This window comes from Spermophilus citellus, assembly GCF_964194105.1.
Source record: "Spermophilus citellus genome assembly, chromosome: 9".
In the NCBI taxonomy this organism is placed as follows: domain Eukaryota; kingdom Metazoa; phylum Chordata; class Mammalia; order Rodentia; family Sciuridae; genus Spermophilus; species Spermophilus citellus.
The window spans coordinates 21448784-21475604 of record NC_138191.1 but is presented as its reverse complement, the minus strand read 5'-3'; the positions used below and the strand labels follow the sequence as shown (position 1 = coordinate 21475604).

Sequence of the window (26821 nt, the reverse complement as noted above, 5' to 3'; positions counted from 1 at the left end):
ACTAGATATAGAGTATGAGATTAAGAGCAAGCTCCAAGCCATGCCCCTTGGCACAGGTCTATAATCCCAGCTCTAGAGAGGCTGAGGCAAAAGAATCTCAAATTCAAGGCCAGCCTCAGCAGCTTAGTGAGACCATCTCAAAATACAAAGGGCTAGAGATGTAGCTCAGTGGTAAATAGCCCTTGGTTTTCAATTCCTACTCTTGGGGGGGGGGGGGGGGGAGAGCATGCTCCATTACTACCAGTAAAATACTTTTATAGTATACAAAGTATTTTCAATCCCTTAGATTATAATTCTCACAATCATGGGGGTGTGAAGGGAAGATGTTATATTATATCCATTATATAAAGATTATACAATTACAGAGCAGCAAAGTGACTTGTGAGATCATACAGCTAGAAAGTCAGATAGTGATCCAACCCTGAATCTGCAGCATAAATTTTACAGTGCATTATGCCATCTCTAACCACTGAGCAAAACTGAAAAGACCATCAATACCTGTTCAGTAAGTAATATGGAAACATTGCTGTATTTCTTATTGGTTTCAGACCCCAGTGAGGCCAGGCGCAGTAAAAAAAGTAATAAAGCTGTTTCCCAAATCAAAAACTCCCAGTTATAAGCATCGTTTAGGAAAGTTTTATGTCCTTGGAGAACCTATAAAAAGACCCAAGAAAAGTTCAGTTTTTAATTTGTCTTAAAATCATATAATTACTCCTTTTTTAATTTTAAAACATTTTAAAGAGTTCAATATTTTAATACTTAGAATTCATTATTTCGATCCTCATAAAGTACTTTCTATTTAACTAACCATATATATTTCTTTAAAGTTTCCTAGATACTTTTCCTTTTCATGAAAGACAGCAAGGGTCTAACAGTAACAAAGGAGAAAAACATAATACAGTAGGTAAAACAAGACAGATGCATTTGCAGCTACCTTAACCACCATTGCCCACTCACAAGTATTTGGTAACCATTGTTCAAAGTATTAAATCTGCATTATGTCTAATGAGCTCCCCAAAATGTGTGATCCATCACACTGGTATTACTAGGAAATCATAAGAATCAGTTCTGCATTCCAAATAATAGCAACAGAATCTGTAATTTATTGGGTGCCTATAATGTGTCGGGTTGTTTGTTTTTCTTTTGTTTTTATGGTGCTGGGGATGAAACCCAGGCCTTGCTCATGCTGGGCAAGCACTCTGTCACTGAGCTGCATACCAAGCCCTTATACATCAAGTTTTCTGATGAAAGTTTTATTGTTTTTAAAATTTCTTTTAAAAGTAATTTACCCAAATAAGTCCAAGGCAAAATAATTTATTGAAAAGTATACAGAGAACTCAGAGAAATCAAATGCAAACTTTTGAAAGAGAGGAAGTCACCCAGCAGCTGCCCTCTCCATCTTTCCCCGCTTAGAACCAGTCAAGCTCCCATCTACACCTCTTTACCAATTCCATGGCCTTACAAGACTCGTGTTTTCTGCTTCCCCATTAACTCTGGCTTAAGCCAACTTTGGAAACTTTTTTTGTCTGGCACCTTACCCACGGACCCCTTCTGACCTTTATTCTCCAAAATCCATCACTGATATCTCAGGTTCTTAGCTCTAATTTCCAAAACAAAGAATACATTTAGCTCAGTCTGGGTCAGGCTCATCCATGACAATTAGTTGTAACTAGAAGGAGGAAAGTAACAACTAGTAGCAAAATATGCCTACCTGTTCAGAAAGGTTACACTATTTGTTGCACAACAATAGATAATTAATATACAAATCATTACCAAACTGCTACAAAATCAAATGTGAAGAAAAATTATTAAAATAAGCCAGAGAAAAAGAACATTTATTTTTAAAGACCAGCAATAAGGCTAACAACTTTCAGCACACATATAATCCCAGCAGCTCAGAAAACTGAAGCAGGAAGATTGCAAGTTCAAGGCCAGCCTCAGCAACGTCAAGCAATCTCAAGAACCTGTCTCGTAATGGTCTGGGAATGTAGCTCAGTAGCTCAGGGGTAAGGTGCCCCTGGATTCAATCCCCAGTACAAAACAACAACAACAACAAAAAACTAACTAAAAAAAACTGACAGCTAACTTGTCAAGATAAAATAAGGAAATTAGAAGATAGGGAATCCTAAAAACACAGGAAGAAACTAATTGGCAACCTATAATCCTTTCCCAGTAAGTAATATCCTTCAAAAATGAAAGTGATAAAAGATATTTCAAATAAGCAAAAACAGAGAGCTCATCACCAGCAGACTAGTACTAAAATAAATTGCAAAGAAGTTATTCTTGGAGGAAGAAAATAATCCTAGAGAAACACAGAAATATAAGAAGTAATGAAAACAATAAATATGTGAGTATATAAATTGACTACATGAAAAAAAAAGTAATCACATTTTTGGGGTTTAAAATATATATAAAATTAAAATAATGGACAATAATACAAAAGATGAAGGAGTAAATGATATAAAGTATTCCAAGGTTTAGCACTATCAAGGAAGCTATAATAATTTTATTAGACTCATTTTATTAGACTTCAATAAATTAATCTCTCATATTACTAAACATTAATACATTAATGGAGAGAATTAAATGGAATATTAAGGAATATTTGATTAGTAAAAAGATGACAAGAGGGGAGAAAAAGAAAAATTAACAGGTGGATCAAACAGATACCAAATAGTATCTGTAGTCACAGTAATTATGTGAAGTTTTAGTGGGCCACATACATCCAAACACTGTGAGGCTGGATTAAGACAAAAGCAACCAGAAAAGAAAATGCTAATCATAGAGACACACACCTAGAATGTGAGACTCCCAAAATGAACGTAGATAGGTAAAAATATAAAATATAAAACAACCAAAACACAGCTGATGTAGTTAATACCAAATCAAGCAGAAACATTAGAAATGGAGACATTCTGTAGGGTCACAGAAGGAAAAAAAAAAAAAAAAAAAAAGGAAATGCCTAACACTTTTCCAGATTAAAGAGGCTGCAGAGACGTGACAACTAAATGCAATATGTGCCTCTGAATTGGATCCTGGATTCAGGAAAAATCAATAGTAAAAACAACATCTATAAATAGGACATAAACAGCAATCCACAAATAAGATGGCTAATAATTCTAAATCTGGATATACCCATTACAACCTCAAAGTACATAAAGCAAAAATGGACAGGAATAAAAGGAAAACCAGACAGACAAATCCACAACGAATCATAGTTGACCTGAACATACCTCTACTGACAGACGATAGAAGAAGCAAACCAAAAAATGAGTAAGGACAGAGACAATGTGAGCAATGCAACTAAAACTTGGGCTGAAGGACTAAAGGACTTCAAAATCACCTGTATACTCATTTCAAAAAAACTAGAAAAATTAACAAGTATCCAAAATCACAAAAGACATGTGGACATATTTAAAAATGTATACTTAAATACAGGATGACCTGATTTAAAAAAGAAAATGAACCCTATAGTAGAATTTCCATTTTTCATTAAAGCAGATATGAAACCTTTACCTGGGCACAACAAATGAAAGCAATTGAAAGTGTCAGTAAGAAGACGGAAGATACAACCACATCAACTGAACGCTGTGGACCCCGTCTCTGTGAAGAAAGACACATGGTAATGTTTTAGATTACTGTCAGACAGCCACAGCCCTCACAACGTTAAAACTCTGAATTTTACCACATAAGTTTCTTTTTGTTTTTGTTTTTCCAAGATTTGTGATTGTTTTTAATTATCTTAAATTTTACAGTCACATAATTTGCAAATTTGTACTGATGTTATATATCCTTTACTTTAATCTTTCCATTTAATGAGTTGGCAAAAAGCACCACTACCAACCACACATACACAGATGTTCCACAGTATTGTGTTTTTGAATAATTGTTTAAAGACACCCTAAATTATAACTTACTCTTAGAAAGTAAAGAATTAAAAAGTAAAGTCTACATTGCTATTGCATTGTGCTGACTTCAAAGCATCTGAACTTACAGATCAACTATAAAATGTGAGAAGTATTAAATATTCTTTATTTAACATTATACATAAACCACACTAAAATGCCTTTCCATAAGGAAAGGACAGCATTTTAGTTACAGGGAATTCTAATTAAATTGGCATGGTCAACAAAAATATACAGTAGACACTGCTTCCAACATAAGAAGTTTCTGACACAGGATTTTTAATATACTTTGGGCATCATCAATTCAAACAATGAAACCCATACCTTTCCATACCAAGAGGTTAACTGATTCATTCACACAATTTTAGTTGTATTATATCCCCAAAAGTCAGAAAGATATGCAATATTTATTACTCTTCCCTAGGAAACTTAAATTTTCTCTACCCTTTCTGAGTCTTTATTTTACCCCCAGCAGTTTCACCAACACATCCATCCAACTTGGTACCCAGAGAGTCTTGGCTACTGATATAATCTGTTCAAAACCCAGAACTATACTGCCCAAGGAGCTGCTGCTAGAAACTTAAATGAACACATTCTCTTGTGTATTCCTGCATATATTCTATTGTTAATCAAATAAAACTCACCTTTAGATAGGAACGAAGTGATAGCCATATTTTAATGTTCTCCACCTTTTTAAGTCTGAAATGAGGTATTTCATATTTCCTAGCTTTCCTGGCAGAAGTAATATGGCTGAAGAGTTTTGCAAATAAAAATCTCTATAGGAGGTTAAAAAAATCAGAATGAAATATACAAATATATCTCTGCATGCATATTTATATAAGTGTCAACAATATTTTTGAAATCTTTAAATGTTAAAAAGAATGAAATTTTTATCGTGACCACTGAGATGGGCAATGAAAAAACGTCATTAATAGCTCAATTACCCTGTCTCATTCAAAGCACATTATATAACAAAATACCACTGTATAAATTGGTATATTCTTGACATTCACAAGGAATATTCTTTGGAGACTATTGGTAAATCCTCAACTTCACAAACTCAAGTGTTTGCACATTATTCTGGCTTATTTCCAAATAGTATTTCCATACAAAATCACATTTCTTATGCATATCACCAATATACTAACTCCTAAGTCCACAACTATAAACTGTCAGTAACACAAACGTTAAACCTATATATACCAAAATCAAAAGAACAAATCTCAATGGAATATCACACACAAAAACAGAGGTAAAATTTTATGTACTTGTTCACTGACCTGTTTATATGTTCTCTCTGCCACACACATCATGAAAAAAAACATCCAAGTAAGACACAATCTTTCAAAAAAATTAATTATAGACAAAACAACAATAGGTGTAACAGGTGGTGCTCCACAAAAGAGAGTCAAGATCTCCTCAGCTGAAATGGACTTCAGTTGGTCAAAGCTCTTCTCATGGAAAAGTCGATGTAAAAAAGGAAAAAATGCTAATCCAATGGTGACGACATTCCCCAGCATTTGATAACCTACTCCTTGCTGATATGCATTAACCTGGAAATTAATTTAACACTCCATTATTATTGCATAGTGAAATGAAGTTATGAAGTATTTATCAAATGCTATTTAAAACAAAAATACTTCAAAGAAGTACAAATAAAAATGGAATACATTTGGGCTAGGGAATGTAAACCCACTGGCACAGCACATGCTGAGCATGCATGAGGTCCTGGTTCAATCCCCAGCACCAAACAAAACAAAACCAGACATGGATTTACAACTTATTACCAATTAGGCTCAAATGAGATAAGGAATATTTGTAGAGCACACCCGAACAACTGACCATGCTGAGAACATGTAACAAATTAAAAACTACTACCATGCTGGGCACAGCAGCACACACCTATAATCCCAGCCACTCGGGAGGCTGAGGCAGGAGGATCATGAGTTCAAAGCCAGCCTCAACAACTTAGTGAAGCCCTAAGCAACTTAGTGAGATCCTGTCTTGAAATAAAATACAAAAAGGGCTGGGAATGTGGCAAAAAAGGTTAAACACTTCTGGGTTAAATCACCAGTACTAAAAATAAATAAATAAATAAAATAAAATAAAAACTACCACCAAGTAAAGACTGACTCCAAAATTAAAACTATACATCTGTGTTTCAAAAGAGAGTCACAAGGCTGGGGTTACAGTTCAAAGGCAGAGTGCTTGCCTAGAATGTATGAGGCCCTGGATTTAATCCCAGCATCACAAAAGAAACAACAAAAAAGACCACTCATATTGTTTTATCACTAAGTAGATTCCTATGAAATAGCTGACCCCTAAGTAGTTTTTCTTGAAAATTTATTTTCTCTTACCCTGCTCATGATGATGCCACTTATTTCCAATACAGACATATCCATCTTCTTGCACTCATTTCCTTCCCAGATTATTGCACTAACTCGATCAGAGGCAGGACTTGAGTTCTGAAGCCAGAATAAATGGTTCTGGGAAGAAAAATATAAAATTGTTTCCAACCACTCCTCCTGTCATTAGTTTTTCTTACCCTCGGTCCAGCTCCCAGGCTATACTCAGCAATGGTCAGACTCATCAGTCTATCTTCTCTTACAGAGCTCATCACTTGAATAACCACCTATATGATGAAGATTTCTAGTTATGTTTTCTTTACTAAACCATTTTTTTTTTGGTCTGGGGGAGGCTAATTGTCTTCTATAATGAGGAGTGGTAGGATTCCTCGACTTCCAAGGTTGCTTCCCTCTCTAACGGTACGCCAGTGAGGGAGACCGTAATGCATTCAAGGGTTGCGAAGGAAGAAGGATGTCTAGAGCAACCAGATTACAGTGGGAGCAGCAGTAAGTACCGTTGGGGAGGTGCTAGGGGCCTTACAGACCGCAGGAATAACTGAGGACTCAAGCCTTTCTCTGGTCTAACCAGGACACAGAAAAGCACAAAGCACTTGAGCTCAAAAGGAGACAGCCACAAAGAAAACAGACCCCATCCTCCTCTGTCGGAGCATGTCCTTTTCTCCGGTACCAGCTCAAGCACAGTTTTACCAATTCGGTCCTCTCAACAATCACGCACCTTACTAATTTTGCCCTTTTTCAAAATTAAAAATGCTTATAGTCTGTATGAGATAAATTAGCATCTAATTATACAATGCTTTTATAGCATCCTCTACTTATTTCCTATATAATCACTGTGTCCCCAAACTAAAATATAAGTTTCCAGAAATGGACCACATGGTATATTTGTTCTCTGTCATGATGCTTAGCATAATGCTGATTAGCATGTATTGATTTTATTCATTGATTCATTGATTTATCCAACAAATATTTATTAAGCACTTACTATGTAACTCTGGATACAACAGAGAACAAGATGCATGTCCTTGCTATTGAGAAGCATATGGGCTTCTGAAGGAGACATAATTAAAGTCCCTTTAACAGGATAGTAAAGAAAGGAAAGAGTAAGGAAAGGTTTCCTGAAGAGATGTGTCATTCCCATCAAGACCTGCCTGAATAACAAAAAAAGAGTGGGTGCAGTGGCACATGTCTGTAATTCCAGTTTCTCAGGAGGCTGAGGCAGGAGGATCCCAAATTCAAGGCCAGCCTCAGCAACTTAAGTGAGTCTGTCTCAAAATAAAAAATAAACAGGGCTGGAAATATAGCTCAAGGGACGAGTGCACCTGGATTTACTCCCCAATACTGAAAAAAAAAAAAGGAAAAAAAATTAAAAAGAGTGAGTTCAGGAATGGGTATTAAAGAAGAACGTATCCCAAGAAAAGAAAAGCCATATGTGTAAAGGACCAAAGCACACAAGAGCAGAATGTATCAGAAATGGAAAAGAGTTCAGTTGAGTTAAGGAACACCATGTGAGGGCTGGGGCTGGAGCTCAGTGGTAGAGTGCTTGCCTCGCACATGTGAGGCACTGGATTTGATCCTCAGTGCCACAGAAAAATAAACAAATAAGACAAAGGTATCATCCACCTACATCTAAGAAAAAACATTTAAAAAAAAAGCAACACCATGTTAAGAGCAGAGAGGGTTAGAGATCAGACTACATTAGAATAAATAAAGGACAGAAACCTAAAAGGAATAAAAAAGGATTTTAAGGAAAGTGGCGTTATTAGATCTGAATTTCAGAAGCATCACTGGCTGTAATGAGGAAAATGAAAGAAAGGGGGATGCGGGCGGCTAGAGAAGCTGCTATGAGGATGGAGATGAGAGAACAGGTGGACGCAAGCGCACAGATATTCAGATGGTCAGACCTGAGGTGACTGATCACGGGTGCAGACAGTGGGATCTAGAATGTCTCTGAGGCTTTGCTTTGGGTAGTTCAGAAACACAAGGGGAGGAAAAAAAAGAGTTTGTGGGTGGGAACTGGGAAATGATGAATTCTTTCTGACATAGTTGAGTTTATCTCTCACAATTACTCTTTGATGTGTCTTAGACACTATGTGCTACTACTGAGGGTCCATGTGATTTAGATGAGCCTTTAGAATGAATGTGCAGAACATTTACAGTCAAACTGATAGAAAGCTTAGAAAAAGCAAGACTTCAATGAATGCTATTTCTGGTTAGATTTTTAAAAATTGTACACATTTAATGAAGTGAATTTTTTGCTTATTTGTTTCCAGTACTGGGAATTGAATTCAGGGGTGCTCTACCACTAAGCTATGTCTCCAGCCCTTTTTATTTTTTTACTTTAAGACAGAGTCTCACTAAGCTACTGAGATTGATCAAAAACTTGCAATCCTCCTCACTTAGTCACCCAAGTCACAGGGATTATAGAGGTGTAACACTGTGCCCAGCTTGAAGCAGGATTTGGGGGTTGTATTGGGCGGGGGCAGTGGGTAGAGAAGGACAGAATGTGTGTAATCTAAATCAATGGTATCTTAGGATCAAGAAAATTCAATAATTAAACAAATGTATATCTATCATCCACTACTATTTGCTAGGCAATGTGAAAACATTAAGGCAAAAGAACAACAAAATTACGAAGTATAACCACTATCATTAAACATCTGAAAGGGTGAGCTGAAAACCTCTTCCTGACCATTCATCTATCCAGCAGTGGCACAGGCTGTCTCAGGACATAACAAGCATCCAGCTCCAGATGTTTTAAGCAGAGTCTTACTGTCCATCCGATAGGGATGTTCATAACAATACGAACATTTATTGGGTTGTACTCTTGCCAGGCACTGTGCCAAGCACTTTATCTCACAATATTCCTAAGAAGTAAGAACTATTGGGCTGGGGATGTGGCTTAAGCGGTAGCGCACTCGCCTGCCATGCGTGCGGCCCGGGTTTGATCCTCAGCACCACATACAAACAAGGATGTTGTGTCCGCTGAAAACTAAAAAATAAATATTCAAATTCTCTCTCTCTCTCTTAAAAAAAAAAAAAAGAACTATTATCACCATGTGACAAATGGTAGAAAAAATATTTTTCTACAGATGTGGGATGAATGCCTGGATTGAATATCTTCTAAGAGCGCTCTCAAATTTGAGAATTATTTGATTTTATGATTAATATAAAACCTGAAATTAAAAGCACCTCTTGATTTATGCATTACTAGAGAAGCAAATGATGCCATTTCCTAATAATTCATGTCTATTATTACAATGTTTTTGAAAATATAGCACAAGGCAGACATGCTGATCAAACAACCCTTCTTATATAAATTGAATATTAACAATCACTAAAAGGAAAATGATAAAAACTGAGTTTGGGGAAACTCTAAAGTATTTTCCTTGAGTTTTCATCCCAACACCATCATGTTTAAGCTGTGTTCAATTTCCAAACTGGGTATTACAGTATAGGATTACTCTGAAGTTAAGTGAGACTATGCAGTGCCTGACACATGGTAAGTACCTTATAAACATCAGTTATTATGATTGCTGCTTTCACACACCTGCTGGAAAACATCTTCTTTGGGGTCACGTTTGGTCCCTGAGTGAAGGGTGTTCACATGGGCCCCCTCACTGTCACTGGTGACAGATGACCGACACTCTGGGCCATGCAGCAGGTCATCCCATAACATATCCTCAGTCTCTGAGTCATGGCGGGTGCTTTCTGAGTCTCTTCTTGACAAGTTGAGGCTTCGAGAGCCACCACTCACACCAGATCTAGAGCACTTAAAATGAGAATTTAAAAAACAATTTTTTCATTCATTTTTAAAAACAATCATATATCTGAAATAAAGTTAAAACAAGTTATCTATGGCAATGGGTATCAAGCTTCCATGAGCCGATCACCATATATTCATTTACTCACAAGGATTCATATAATACATTTTAACATTTCAGTGTTAAAACTCTGATGACCCAGTAAGCAGGACCTTAAAAGAACTCTAAGAAGTCATTACCAAGTCATAGGACTGTTCAACTCAGTTATCCTGTGGTGGGAATGACTCCTGTGTGCACACCCAGTGGGCCTGCCCGATGGGGTTGGCTGAGCCTTTTGACACACTTGGTATCCCCTACTCTAATCATCATAAGCTTAATTGTAGACCTAGTCATGTCCAGGGGCCCAATCTCAACATGTTAAAAGCATAATCGAGCAGAGGAAAGCAGATGATGCCACTCTCCTGCAGTTATAAACATAAATGAGAGGTTTTTCCATGAGCCCAATTGTCTTGTCCATCAAAAGAAAAAAAAAAAAAAAACACATCACCATCTACTCTGCTCACCTCTGAAATCATATTCCAAATATCCCTATTAGCTTCCTTGATGAAAATTGTTTCACTGCTCCCATCTTTCTTTGAGAAAGGAAAGAGACCCTTTCTCAAAAATCTGACCTTAACAGTGTTGACCCCACTTAAGAATAAACTTCACATTCCAAAAAAATACTAAGTAATCGCATCACGTAGGGATAGAGTAACCTCTTTTTGAGCATCATCATGATCCTTTTTAAATTAGACTCAAAGTGAAAAAGAATGCATTCTCTTTCTAGGGGTGAATAGTTAGCTAAAAGTCACTAGATAAATCGGTGGATAATTAGAAATGGGGGAAGGTTAGGCACACATAAACACTACTTTAAGGCAATCCACAAAAAAGGAAATGAATAATTATTACACACAAGAATACACCTCGAGTTCTGATCTCTCGAAGGATGCTTTACCTGGCTGAAGGCTGCTGATTCAAATTCTGATTCAGCCACACTATCTGAATCTCGTACTATATGACACCACCTTGTAGTGGTTTTCTTTACCTACAAAAAAATCAAACCAACAAACAACTAGAAAACATGTTAAACACCTTGTTACTATTCAATGATTTAGGAATAAACTCCTTTACTTTTTTTATGAACAAAAATTAAAATTACCTGAGAGTTTAGGTGCTTTGAAAGTATTGATTTTCTATTCTTAACTTCACAGCCATTGTCACTTGAGGCCCCTTCCACACTCCTCCGCAACAGTATCATCTGTGTCCGTGCTTCTTCACCATCCTCCTCGCTTGACAGATCATCTGAAATCCCATTACCCAAACGCCTGTAAGCCTCCTACAAAGAGAACAGCAATGCCTTCACAGGGGACAGCCCGAAAGACACTAGTAAGTTGCACATGCAAAAACAAAAAACGTGTATCAACTACCAAGCAGTAAAAGTAAACAAACCAGAACTAAACAACCTAGACAATGAGGCAGTGCTGAGCCGTAGTTAGAATGCAAGATCAGGTCAAACTCCAAGCCCCAGTCCCAGCTCTTCCGGTTACTAGCTACATACCTCTGGGACTCAGTTTCCTCATCTGAAAAGTAATGATAATAAAAGCACCTATCTCACAGGGTTACTGAAAAAAGGGAAGTAAAGCTCTTAGAACAAGGCTGAGCTATAGCAATGGCTCAATAGATATTAGACTAAATGCCACAGTCTAAAAGACAAGAAAACAATTCAAGATTGTAGAGTAAGTGTAGTTAGTTATAGACACAAAGCAAACCACCTACTCCTACACCTAGAAAGCAGTTTCCCAAGCCCTCACTATACAATCACTGCCTCTCTGGAATATGACACAGCAACCTCTTCACTATTCTGTTCATTAAATCAATATTTTCTTTCTCATAACCTGTGGTTTTACCACTTGTTAGGACAAACTTACAAACCTATTAGTGTCTATTTTGTATCATTAGCAAAGTCTAAGAATACGAATATCTTACACAGGGAAAAAAAGATTTTGTTATACCCATCTAGATCTTACCCTACGGCACTTGTCTCCATCTGCCAATTTTGTTTTCTCTCTTGTTTGCCACATTTTCATATCTGGTCGACACTGTCTCTTCTTCATGATAGGATGGAGACAACTGGCATCATTGTCATTGTCGGTCTCAGTTCCTTTGTTAGGTATTAATTTTACCCTTTTAATCCTATTTTTAAAAGGCAAAAAAGGGGGGCTGGGGATATAGCTCAGTTGGTAGAGTGCTTGCCTCACATGCACAAGGCCCTGGGTTCAATCCCCAGCACCACACACACATACACAAAAAGAGGGAAAAAAAGGTTACTAACCACTTTTCTTTTTTTTTTTTTTTTAAAGAGAGAGAAAGCAAGAGAGAGAGAAAATTTTTTTAATATTTATTTTTTAGTTTTCAGCGGACACAACATCTTTGTATGTGGTGCTGAGGATCAAACCCAGACCACACACATGCCAAGCAAGCACGCTACCGCTTGAGCCACATCCCCAGCCCTACTAACTACTTTTCTGAGAGTAACATAATTCATGAAATCACTTTCTTCCTAGGAGAACAATGTTACTTTGGAAATAAAAAAAAAAAATTCATAAAATATATTTTCTAGCTTTCAAGGGGTATAAAATAACCAACTATTCACTCAGAGACACAGAAAATATGAATCTCTTCATAGCAACAGAGAAGTGTATACTTTTAGTTTTGCTAGGAAGTAGGTGCACAGTCCTCTCCACTTATCCTTCTAAACACAATGCCACCTCCTACCTCTCATTGCCTGTTAATGCTTCATAGAAGATTTGTCTCTTTTATGTTCATTTTTAGAAAAACCACCCAGGCTTCAAAACCCAGCGACTCAACTCCCTCATCACTTCTGCTAACTGCTTTACCCCAGAATAATAACTCCATTTGTAAGCTACACAGTCATGTAATCATTTGCTTAGCTACATGTCAGCATGCAGTCATTCACAATATTCTTACATTGCACCATACCTGCTACTCTTACCTTCCTAACTAGTAATTAAATCACTGAGAATAGGATGGCACAGTGCCTCGTACAGAATCCAACAAGAACTCAAAAACTCTAAACTAAAGGGTATAAATGTCTTTAGAAAAAGATGTGAACATAGTTCATGTTCAAAAAGGAACTGTGAAATAACTTAAAATCACTATCATTTATATATGATAAAATAAGTATTTCTCTGAGTCATACTAGTGCAATCCAGACATGCAAAATTACAAATGGGCAAAACTATCTTTAATCCATTTGCTTTTTTGTCCTACAGGCCATCAACATCAGGCTCCTATGCTGCATCTCCCACATACCTGATCCTTTTAAATTCCTTTTTCTCTCAAGATGTTGGCTGTTATGGCTTAAAATATTACCTTTTCAGAGTATTTATACTTTTGTAATCTTATGGTCTAAAAAAACCATTAAAATCAAATAAAATGAAACTTTAATGGTAGATTACTGGATTTACAGGTATCATGAAAGACATTGCAGATAACATTTTGAGTAGGCTAATCCTTCTAGAACACTTAAAAATCACAGCGCAAAGATAACATGCCAATACTACTTATTCCTCTGGCTAAATTGTATTATATAGCCTATAAACACTATTCACTATGTGAATGCAGAATCAAGTAAAAATTCTAATGCAAGACTCCCACCTGTTGCCAAAGAGAGTCCCCCAAAAGCCACCAATAATGGGCGCAGATTCTGAAGTTTCTAGTCCTCTGGCTTTATCAGAGAAGTTACTTCCATTTTCTCGGCTTCCATCACCATTTACAGTTTTTCGTAATTTTCTACAAAAAACATTTTTCCACACTTTCAGATTATTCAAGAGCTTTTCCATTTATACCCATAATATCCATATAGAAAATTATGCTAACAGATGATTCCCTGAAATCAGGGTAATTACTTTCATATACTGAGTATAAATTATATAAGAACCTTTATTTATTTATTAGTTGTAGGTGGACACAATATCTTTATTTCATTTTTATGCGGTACTGAGATTTGAACCCAGTGCCTCATGTGTGGTAGGCGAGCACTCTACCACTGAGTCACTACCCCAGTCCAAGAACATTTCTTTTTTAAGGATAAAAACAGATTCAAGGGGCTGGGGATGTGGCTCAAGCCGTAGCGTGCTCGCCTGGCATGCGTGCGGCCCGGGTTCGATCCTCAGCACCACATACAAATAAAGATGTTGTGTCTGCCGAAAAATAAAATAAAAATAAATATTAAAAAATTCTCTCTCTCCTCTCTCACTCTAAAAAAAAAAAAAACAGATTCAAAACTAAAGTACTATGCTATCATTTTGTTTAGTCACAAAGAAAACATTTTTTCACATGTTAAGACCAAGAGTCTTATCAGACACACAATAGCAGAAAAGCCATTTCTATAAATAATGGATGTTAGAAAACTAACATCCTTTTGCACATTTAATCAGGACAACACTAACAATAGTTAAATGATATATTCTACAAATACCAATGAGATAAAGCACAAGGACATGTTGGGCTAGGGTAGAGTTTAGAGTGTTTACCTCGAGTGCATAAGGCCCTGGGTTTGATCCCTAGCACCACAAAAAAAGGGAGGGTGGAATAAGAAAACATTGTGATCCATTGTACCAAATGGATTACTAAATTAAGAAAAATAATAAAAAAATAAGAAAAATCTTATTTAGTAATTTCTCAGGGAAGCAAAAACCTAGAGATATCCTGAATATACTTAAGAAAAATTAAGCAGTTCCCTGCATATATCACATAGTAAAAACTTGACAAGAATATGTAAAAAATTCAAATCAATTTTAATTAAAAGTTTAGACCACTTGAAATCAACTGTTATGCACTTTTGAAAAAAAAGTAAAAAATTTGGTAGCACCAATCTAATGTACCGACATCCTTGTTGATAGTAAATTTTCAACAAATTCTGATTAAAGCCAAATTTCAAAGAAAATGCTTCCCCCCACCCCACAACACTGGGAATATATCCAGGGTCTCGTGCATGTTAGACAAGCGTTCTGCCACTGAGCTACAACTCTAGCCCCAGAATGCTTTCTCAAAACCATTATTTAAAATAAACTTTAATAAGGAATAATACAGTTAGGAATTTTCCTTTTTTTTAATTTATTGTTGGTCATTCAAAACATTACAAAGTTCTTAATATATCATATTTCACAATTTGATTCAAGTGGGTTATGAACTCCCATTTTTACCCCGTATACCGATTGCTGTATCACATCAGTTACACTTCCACTGATTTACATATTGCCATTCTAGTGACTGATGTATTCTGCTGTTTATCCTAATCGCATGGAATTGGAAGGTGAGCCTCAGGGTCATACACAATTACATATAAGAGGAAAGGAGGTGTAAGAGAAAAATAATACAAGTGAAGAAATGATTTACAGTAGAGGGGGTAGAGAGGGATAGTAGAGAATAGGATAAACAGGAATTTTCCTTTTAAACAACTGTAGTAAATGATAAAATCCCACATGAGATTAAAAATTAATAAGATTTCTTAACCATCAGGAGAAAAGTGAATAAGCATTCATTTTTAAAAAGTCAAAAATTGGTGCAAAATATATAGAGAAGAGGGAAAAAAGTTTTAAATTAATTTAATCAAAATTTTATAACTCTCTTCAATACCTCTCCCAGAAAATACATAACTATAGGGTAATTTCTCATCGTACCTTCTCCTCCGATTTCCATTGTTTCCAGATGGTCTTGTTATCTGAGTAGATACAATTTGACAGTGGACAGTTCCCATGAGTAGCATAAGGCACAAGGGTCCAAGAACTTCACTTACGTTCACAATAGGCATCATAAGATACAACACAATCCCTATAACTGGAAAGAGGTTTTAAAATGTAAAACATTAAGAGTTCATTTTTAAAATGAACACTAAGCAACTTAGCAAGGCCCTGTCTGAAAATAAAAAATTTTTTAAAAAGTGCTGGGGATCAACTCTTGGATTCAATTCCTGATACCAAAAATAAGTAAAATGAATGCTAGTATCTATACAAACTATTTTTACAATCTATCATTTTAAAGAGAATTCAAAGGTAAATAACTTCCTGGAATACCATCCACCTGCTAAATATTAGCTTGGTGAAAATAGGAAGCCATCAGTTGCCAAATAAATGAAGAATAACATATTGAAAGTATTTGCCTTTCTGGCAGCACAATCATCTATATATTCCAAAAGAGTTTCCACCACAGAACTGAAGGCTCCATAAAACATGAATTTTGCAGTGCTGTTCTGCTCTAAAATATATTCCAAGGCCCAAGGTTACAAAGAAAGCAATAAGCCAAGCTGGGATTTGAACCCAGGCATTTGGGCTCCAGAATCTACCATCTTAACTACCATATTATATTGCCTCTTTGCATATGTATATGAAATGTTCAAAGAAATAAATAATGAAAGAAATACGAAAACATAAAAAAAAAACTCTCTCTAAAATGTCCATTTACAATTTTATAGACAAGTTCTTTCAGACTTTATCATAATAGTAATTTTTATGGGATACACAGATGGATACATAGTGGATTCAATACTTTTGATTAAGGCTGAGTTTCCAAAAGAATGCTTTTTTTTCTTTTCTTTTCCTCCTATCCGTCCCAGTATTGGGGATCAAACCCACTAGCCCAACATACAATGATGTCATCAGAACAATCAACTATAGACTTTGCTGACTTGTGAATGTGGACATAAATTCACTTTTAAAAAGTGACTGTGTTCACTGACTGGCCTGGATTAGTACCTGGCACACAGTAGGCACTAAGTATTTGTTGAATGATTGATTGAAATACCATTATTATCAAAGTAAATTTGAAAATACAGCAAAAGAAGAGATTGCCAAGAGGACTCTATCACTAATGAAATTAGTGCTCCGGTAAGAATTTATAAGCCATGTGGTGAGAAGACTGCATACAAGCACGTCTTCACCAACATGAATTCTGATGGGGACTTGATCTTGGACTTTCTAGTCTCCAGAACTGCGAGAAACAAATTTCTGTTGTTTACATGCAACCCCGTCCAGGGTATTTTTGTTAAAACAACCAAAATAGTCTAAGACAGAAATTGGTATGGAAAAATGGGGTCAGAGGCTACTATAATAAATACCTGAAAACATGAAGCAACTTTAGAACTGAGTTATGAATGGTTAGAGGTTCAAAGAGTCTTAAGAAACAGTCTACAGAAAAGCCTTGATCTCCATAAAAGAATTTGGAAAGATCAAAAGGGAAAGAGGAAAATAATAGAAAAAGCCTTGACTTTCTCGGAGAATACCTAAGAAATACAAAAGAAAATATAAGCACCCATAATTCCTTCATGTCACCCAACCTTCCCTTTATTATAAGTCATGTAACCACAGTCCAAAGAGCCCACTTTCTGAAAATATCCTTGGAATGCAATGTATACACTGAAGAGAGAACAGTGGGTTCAATCCTTGGTACCACATAAAAATAAATAAAGTAAAGGTGTTATATCCATCTACAACTGAAAAAAAAATTTTTAAATAAAAAAATAATCATATGTTTGTTCTCTCAGAGCAAATTTTAAGATGATGCCCAAAATAGGTAAGTCCCTTCATATTTCTTTGTACTTTCAACCATCAAATGAAAGGGTAATGGTAAGAATAACAGGTCTTCCTTCCATCACAGCAAAAGCAGCAAAAAAGAAACTGTCATAGTTTATTCCAGCTCTTCCAATTACCTTGCATGAGGTAAAGCAGTAGCAGCCAAACGAAGATTCTTAAGGACGTGACCTGAATCCACCAATTGCTGAACAATGGGAAAAATACAACTCGAACAAGCCCCTTCCGAGTTAGAGATGTCCATGGAATTTCGGGTTTGGCTTTGGCAAATGTTGAGCCTTTAAACATACAATAAAACAAGAAATATTTATATACACTAGACTTTTGGCCTATTGTAGCACCACATCAAAAACTGGTGAGAGTGGGCTGGGGTGCTGGCTCAGTGGTAGAGCACTTGCCTAGCATTTGTGAGGCACTGGGTTTGATTCTCAGCACCACATGTAAATAAATAAAAAATAAAGTTCTATCAACAACTAAAAAAATATATTAAAAAAAAACAAAAACGGGTGAGAACACAACTCAGCACATAATATGTTCAGTTCAAAAAAACTCGATGGTCATTACATGTAATAACTTCTTACCTCAGTCTCTAGGACAGGATCTCAAAATAATCCAGGTCACTTGAATGTTAAATAATATGTTTTTCTTAATTACACAACAGCAAGTCAACAAGTTCAACCCTCTTTCAACTTTATGAAAACATGTAATTTACATAACCACCCAGTTCTAAGGCAAAGGGTAAAAAAAGATTAAAGTCCACAAAATGAGTAAAGAATTTTACTTAGAAATTGAAGTATACCATCAAATAGAAAAGGTATCTAAAACTAATCCATAGTTCCACTATGAAATAACATAACGGGGCTGGGGATGTGGCTCAAGCGGTAGCGCGCTCGCCTGGCATGCGTGCAGCCCGGGTCACCACATACCAACAAAGATGTTGTGTCCGCCGAGAACTGAAAAATAAATATTAAAAATTCTCTCTCTCTCTCTCTCTCTCTCTCTCTCTCTCTCTCTCTCTCCCCTCTCTCACTCTCTCTTTAAAAAAAAAAAAAAAAAGAAATAACATAACAACATGCACAAGAAACAAACTTACCTCTAATTAAGTCAACATCAATCAAGTCTGGCTTTATGTGACCCATCTTTTTTGGTTTGTTTTTGAAGCCCTAAGATTGAAAAAAAAAAAAAAACAGAAATAAACAAAGAAAAAGGAGTCCTTTTAAGTACAAAAGATAAACTTATGTTTCTTTTTTCTTTTTCTCTATATCTGACAGCTTTTACTATAGACATTTTAATCCTAATGTTCCTTTAAGAAACTCATCATTAATGTTTTAGTTTTTAGTCGTATCAAATAATATACAAGCTTTTAGAAATCATCTACTGACTTAATATAGTATGTGAGACTAAAACTCTTAGACCACTAATCTCCACATCCTAATTTGTACCCCCAAAACATATATCCTTACAATATACTTGTTTGATTTTTGATAAATCATAATCAGTATTAATTGTATGATCACAGTTAAATATGTTCCCCACAAGCTATATTTTATATTCTTCCATTTGCTCTATAAGATCAGTCAAAATATTTGTTATTATCTAAATTTAAATAAATGATAGAAAATTATCCAAATTTGAATAAATGCTAGAATTTATTTTTAAACAATTCCTCATAACACCCTTCCCAAAGCCTTCTATCTTCCTGTTCCAATTAGACTAGTTAGTTGCTCCCTGAGCCTGCTGCTCAGCTACAATCCCAGGTCTTCTCACTCTCATCCTGAGAGTTCCCTTCAACTCTCTCTGTGGTGAACCACATATTCCCCATATCTCATTCCCACAACCCCGCCCAAGAGCTGGGGATCAAACCCAGGGTCTTATGCATTATAGGCAAGCTCTCTACCACTGAGCCACATCCCCAACCCTTTTTACTTTTCAGAGTCTTGCTAAGTTATCCAGGAGGGCCTCAATCTTGCTACACTGCTGCCTCAGTCCCCAAGTAGCTGGGATTACAGGTATGCTCCACCACACCCAGCTCCCATGTCTTCTTAGAAGACATCCTTCAGTAGCTTCCTGAGAAAACAGTCACAGAAGATAATTTTTGAGTCCTGGCATGTCTGAAAATGAATTAATCCTACCCTCCAGTTATGAATTTTTTAAAGAACATTTTTCACAGCCTCAGTCTCCTACCATTTCAAATTAAATAAGTTGAACTGTATTAGTAGATTCTATATTCATTTCTCTTAAAAGATAAATGCGCTGCAGAATCTCTGCAGTATACTTGTTACATTCCCAATTTCTTTTTTTTTTATTTTTTTAAGAGAGGGAGAGAGATAAATTTTTTAATATTTATTTTTTAGTTATCGGCGGACACAACATCTTTGTTCGTATGTGGTGCTGAGGATCGAACCCGGGCTGCACGCATGCCAGGCGAGCATGCTACCGCTTGAGCCACATCCCCAGCCCACATTCCCAATTTCTAATGTTTCTTAAGTTGACAATTATTGCTTCAAAACTGTGGCATTAACTCAATTCATTAGCATGTTTTTACAGAAAAATTCAGAATTTGAAAGTCATAATGACCTTGCCATATATATTATGAATTGAGGGTAAATGTATGAAATTATCTTTTGTTACTGTTTCAAACTCCTGTTTGTCTAACAGTTTTTCTTTATTACTACTAATAAATTAAACTCTTAAAATATGAATTTTAATTTCATGCTCAATCAGAACTTGTACATGCTAATTCTTAATCATGTTTTTAAAATTAGCTATTTAATCTAATATTAAAACTTAATGTAAAGTTGAAAATTAATGTAAAAATTAAAGCTTACAGTAATTTTCTATTTATCCATTATAAGACATTGAGTTGGTATTGATTTTTAGCTGTTTAATAAATGTAATTTCTCTCAAGTGAACCCTGTTTCTAGTCAACTCAACCATATGCTACAGATTATTCATAAAAATATCCCAAAACCCTAAATTGTACATAAAATCTAAGAAGTTGACTTTTGAAAATAAGACATCTTGAGGGAAAAAACCCTTTGAAGAAGCATGTCTACTTATATAAGAGTACTTTTTCATTGGAATAACAATTATACTATACTCAAAATCAGGAATTAAAATGTAAAAAGTAAAAAAAAAACTGCTGTATTGTACACTAGTAGACATAAACTTTGTATACATTTGCATCAGCCCCACCACATTCACCACATAATCCTTGTAGATTTTATGAATTTTTTTAACCAAAAAGTGAGGTGTGCCCATTATAGTGAAACTTTGTTTAAAAAACTATGCCAGTATTACTTAAAAATCATTCATCAGTGGCAATTATCAAGAATACAGTAACAATAAATGTTGGCAAGAATGTGGGGGAAGAGATACACTCATATATTGCTGGTGAGACTGCAAATTGGTACACCCACTCTGGAAAGCAGTATGGAGATTCCTCAGAACACGTGGAGCACTTGGAATGATCCAGTTATTCTACTCCTTGGTATTTATATCCAAAGGACTTAAAATCAGCATACTCCAGTGACACAGCCACATCAATGTTTAGAGTAGCTCAATTCACAATAGCTGAGCTAGAGAACCAACCTAGGTACCCTTCAACAGATGAATAAAGAAAATGTGATACACACACACACACACACACACACACAAACACACATGATGGAATATTATTCAGCCATAAAGAAGAATGAAATTATGTCATTTGCCAGTAAATGGAAGGAACTGGAGACTATCATGCTAAGTAAAATAAGTCAATTCCTGATATCTCTGATATGCAGATGCTAAAACACAATAAGGCTGGGGGGAGAACAGAAGTTCATTGGATTAGACAAAGAGGAATGAAGGGAAGGGAGTAAGGATGGGAATAGGAAAGATAGTAGAATAAATCAGACAGAACTTTCCTATGCTCATATATGAATACACGAGCAGTGTAACTCCACATCCTGCACAACCACAGAATGGGATCCTAATTAGAGTAAGTTAAACTCCATGTGTGTATATGTCAACATACACTCTACTGTCATATATGTCTAAAAAGAACAATTTTCTTAAAAAAAGAAATGAAAAAATTTTTTAAATCATTCATCACTAAACTGTCTTTAGTGCAAAAGTAGGATGCATGGGATACTCAAATATACGTTAATGTGGTGGAAACAATTATGTGGTGGAATACAGCATTCTAAATAAAGGAGCTTCAAGTGCTTTTCACTTTAGAGCCAAAATATTTTTTCTACTTTCTTCACTTTTTACACTTTTTACCTATAACATTATAGAATTAGGATTAACATTTACTAGAGGTAAATACCAAAGTATGCAAACTTCCCTTAGCAACAAAAATAGTCAACAAATATTCAACATGCTTCTTTTTTATGCCAGCTTCTCTACTTATTAAACATAAAATAATAAGTAACTCAAAACATGGCTCTATCTTCAAAGAAGGCACAGTATAGAAAGGAAAACAAATAATAAAGCCAAATCTATGAGGGTTTCTTAGGAAAATGCCCTGAATCTCCCCTACCATTTTTTCTTCCCTAAAGAGATGGAACTCATATACTTTTGTATATGTTGAACAGAGAGAAACATACGGCATGCTTTTGTTTTAGATTCCTTGCTGTATCCTACACATTGTGTAATACATATAATTGGAAGAAGCAAGAACCAGGAACTATTTAAAGCACTTTACAAATATTTATATTAGTTTCTTTAAGCCATTTCATCCTTGCAGCTGTCCTGTGAGATATACACCTATGTTATCCTCACCTTATAGATGAAAAACCAAGGCATAGAGATTCCAACCCAGGCATCTACATTCCAAAGGATGTGTTCTTAACCATGACATTATCCTGCTTTCACTCTATGGTAAAAATGCATCCCTAATCAATAAAGAAAGAGGTTTTGTTTAAGATCAAACAAGACAGCTTGACTTTGAAAATCTAATAGGAATAACATCTGGAGAGCTGTGAGTGGATTTCCTTATGGGCCGCAACCTTTATCCTAGAAGCCCAAGGCAAAATTCTGGATACTGCTATACTAGTTGCCTAAGTGCCAGCCTGGAACTTCTCTGAGGACCCCAATTGGAGGCCGTACTCAGCTGTCACTTGTTATTAAGCCCCAACATAACTATGCAATATCATCACGAGCTCAGTACCCGAATGAAGTTCCTTCTTTTAAGCAGAGAGACAAAAACACTGAAGTTATTGTAACAATATTATTGACTTTGTATTTAACAGGGAATTAAAGACAAGTGAAACCCTATAATACCTATTTCCTAGTGGGCTGAAAATTTCATTTTATTGCCATTAAAAGAATCAAACTACTATACTGTCTGGCATAAAAAAGAGAATTCACCCCTGACCTAGGGCAGATGATGAACAACAAAACAAGCACAAGGCAATTGCAGCAACACAGGAAGGAGCATAGAGGGCACCTTCTCACATTCAAGAAGTCAAAGACCTCCAAAGGCAAGTAATATCTAAACAAAGAACTGAAGGATAGATGTGCAAGACTTTTCAAGTTGGTTATGAGACATAGCAAAAAGGGGAAATCAAGAAAAGCATATGAGAGGACCCAGAAGTAAGAGAAATGGTGGCAAAAACTGAAGAAAGTTCAGGAGGCCTAAAGCACAGAGCAGAAACAAAAAGGGAACAAGGAATGGGTGAAGGAAGCAAACTAGAAAGGTAACCAGAAGTCACACTATGAAGATCACAGCTGAGCTAGGAGTGTGGTTTCAGAGCAAGCATACCAAGAAGGGTTCCAGCTACATTTGCCCAGAGGTAGTAGTTTGTCAACTAGAGGAGAACAGACACTAGGTCAGAGCAGCCAATTAGAAGCATGAACTGGGAAAAGCACTTACAATCAAAAGATATTTAGCTAGTAAAAACTAGAAAAATGAGTAACTGAAAATATGTGATTAGTATGAATATGAAGCCACAGGGAAACTCTAAAGTTTGGATTGGTGATGTGGCTCAGTGGTAGAGCACTTGCCTAGCATGCATTAAGTCCTGGGTTTGATCCCCAGCACCACCACCAAAAACAAACAACAACAACAACAACAAAAACCTCTAAAGCCATTCACTGAATATGAAAAGTAAGACAAGAAACTGGAGTGGGGCTGGGGAGAATTCTCCCATAGGAAGGTACTGCACATATAGGCAGAGTGCATGTAATTTAAAAAATTAGTATCACACAGTTTAGTCTGACATGAAAGCTCATGCCTAAATGATAATTAGATCTGCTTTTGCCACTGGTATAAAGGGTATTGGTAGAGTCAATAAACCTATACATTCATATCTCTATATCTACCTATGTCGTGTGGAAATTTCAACATGAAACTCTGGATGACACTCAAACCATATCCAAATCACAGAAATACACAAACACACACACATCTGCTATTACTCAGGTAACTTCATTTAATATGTTTTCAAGGGGTACTTTTTAAAACTAATCTTTATTTTTATTAGAGCAATACTCATTACAAGGATAATAATAAAAAATAACTCTGGCCTCAACCTTCCTCACCCTTGATTCCCATTTCCTGGCTATTTGTTTCTTTATTTCTTTTTTTTTTTTTTTTTTTTTTTTTTTTTTTTTTTTTTTTAAGAGAGAGTGAGAGAGGAGAGAGAGAGAGAGAATTTTTTTTAATATTTATTTTTTAGTTATTGGCGGACACTACATCTTTGTTGGTATGTGGTGCTGAGGATCGAACCCGGGCCGCACGCATGCCAGGCGAGCGCGCTACCGCTTGAGCCACATCCCCAGCCCCTGTTTCTTTATTTCTAAATAAAATATTTACAGTGTTTTCTTCAATTTCAGATGCTATCCATTTGTTACTATTGAAGATAAGAAAAAAAAACTTAAAAAAATCTCTACCTTCTGTTTTCATTTATTTCTCAAAGTATTTCTAAGATGCAATAAAAACATCTGAAATTAGAATGCTGTCTTGTACTTGCCATCTTTAAGTGTATTGTCTATATTGTCTTACTGACACAATTAGAAAATACACTGTTCTAATATTATGGTGGTGATACCAAACTATTTTGCAAGTTCCTCACTCTTATTTGTTATTAACATATATTAACTGTACAAACTAATCAGTCTCTCTGCAATATTTACATACATGTATATATCATGCCTTTATCATGTCCACCTTTTCTTCTGCCCTCTGGCCACTCCTCCCTCTCAGGGGAACTATGTGGCTATGTGGGATTAGGAAATAAATCTGGAGGTAGATCTATTGCCCCTACATATGTACTCAGATAATCCTAGTTTCAGCTCTGCCTCTCTCCTACAGATTTACCTGAGACAACTAATTCCCATCTTTCAGAATTTAAACACAGGGGTTTTAGTAGTTTCTTACCAAACTTCTTTACTACAGATACTTAAAGACTTTTACTTTCTTCACTGTTCATCTTTCAAAATTACACCAATAGCTCTCATTTAATGTAGTCTTTTCTTCCACTCTCAGCCCCCTGCGAACTGATATCTTTTTTTATTTGTTATAATTTTAGAGGGGTTTCAGGAAGAGATCAAATGTTGTTTAATGCACATATTCAAACTGTCATCTTTAATGAGGAGGCTCATTTGTCATATATCCAGCATCCAGCTTAAGAAACAAAACATTATAAATAATATAGCTAAAATAGCCTCTGAGCTTGACTAGCCTTTTTTAGTTTCTAAGGATAAAATCAACTCATTTTCAAACAGTGGTTTTGTTCTAATATTAGAAAACACAGTAAAAAAAAAAAACTTCAAAAAGATTAGAATGTTTTGCTCATTTTAACAAACAACAGACTTTGGATTTTAATATATTCTCAAATTTTAGAAGATAATTTTTATTGTTTGCATAAACTTGTGTACTACATTATGATTTTTTCCTTGGTACTGGTGTGATTTTAATAGTTTTATTAGGGTATAATTTACATAATATTATTTTGGCTCACAGTTCTGGAGTTGTAAAGTCTAGGGCCATATCTGGGGATGATGGCCTTCTTGTTGGCTGCCCTGAGGAAGCACAGGATTTTCCATGGCAAGAGACAAGGAAAACATGGATGTATACATGTCTCATCTGGTCTCTCTCCCTCTTCTTATAAAGCCACCAGGAATCACTCACGGCAGCTCCTTTCTTATGGCTTTACCTAATCTGAAAAGCCCCCCTTTAAACACCACAGTCAGACTACATTTCCACCCTCTTAATACCTCATATTTGGGATGAAATTTCAACATGAAACTCTGGATGACACTCAAACCATATCCAAATCACAGCAGCCATTGGCAGTAAGTTCCTGTTCCTACCTGCCATTAACAAGCTACCATTGATCTGTCCTATATCCTTACGTATTTCTAAAACTTTCATACAAACACAAATAGCAAGTTGTCTTTTGTGTCTGGGTCCTTCTTTCACTTAGCATAATATATTTGAGGTTCTCTCACCTTGTAGCATATATTCATAGGTTTTATTGCTGAAATATATTCCATTTTATGGATATAACAATTTATCCATTAATTAGTTGATCAACATCTGGATTTTTTCAATTTTTCAGCTATTATGAATAGTTCTATGAGCATTTGCATGTGTTTGTTTTTACTTTGGTACCTGGGTGAAAATGCTAGGTAATATGGGAAGTATATATTTAATTGTTAAACTATTTTCCATTTTCCATGCAAACCAGCAGTATACAAGAGTTCTAATTTCTCCATGTCCTTGTCAACACTTGGTATGGTCGATCTTTTGAATTTTAGCTATTCTAACAGGAGTATAGTTACATTTCATTGTGGTTTTAATTTGTACTTCCTTAATAACTTCTTTAATAATGTAGAACATCTTTTCATGTGACCATTAGTTATTTATTTACTTACTTTGGTAAAAATGTCAGTTCAAATGTTTTGCCTATTTTTAAACTAGGGTACTAAGTTCTTCATATATTCTGGATACAGACACTCCAGTATGTGCAGGATTTGACTGTAGCTTTTGTTTTGTTTTGTTTTGTTTGACAGGGTCTCACTGTGTTGCGTATGCTGATCTTGAACTCCTGGGTTTGAGTAATCGATCTGCTTCTCAGCCTCCTGAATAGCTGAGACTACAAGTGTATGCCACCGTGCCTGTACTGTCTTTCATTTTTTTTTAATATTTA

At 35.7% G+C, this 26821-nt stretch overlaps 1 protein-coding gene across 3 annotated transcripts in view; it reads right to left on the bottom strand.

The window, feature by feature from the left end:
• Window positions 1–26821, bottom strand: part of PHTF1 (putative homeodomain transcription factor 1) — a 39548-nt gene that overhangs the window by 6502 nt on the left and 6225 nt on the right. For 2 of the 3 annotated variants that reach the window (XM_081307117.1, XM_081307118.1), the window contains 13 exons: window positions 18775–18844; window positions 17801–17959; window positions 15777–15933; window positions 13750–13884; window positions 12099–12264; window positions 11231–11407; window positions 11027–11116; window positions 9819–10040; window positions 6263–6391; window positions 5186–5458; window positions 4550–4681; window positions 3517–3603; window positions 499–654 (listed from right to left, as the gene is read on the bottom strand). In XM_081307117.1, coding sequence (XP_081163243.1) covers window positions 499–654; window positions 3517–3603; window positions 4550–4681; window positions 5186–5458; window positions 6263–6391; window positions 9819–10040; window positions 11027–11116; window positions 11231–11407; window positions 12099–12264; window positions 13750–13884; window positions 15777–15933; window positions 17801–17959; window positions 18775–18844 — 1953 coding nt within the window. Of the gene's footprint in view, window positions 1–498; window positions 655–3516; window positions 3604–4549; window positions 4682–5185; window positions 5459–6262; window positions 6392–9818; window positions 10041–11026; window positions 11117–11230; window positions 11408–12098; window positions 12265–13749; window positions 13885–15776; window positions 15934–17800; window positions 17960–18774; window positions 18845–26821 lie in introns of those variants that run through there. The other variant, XM_081307119.1, reaches the window with a different exon arrangement.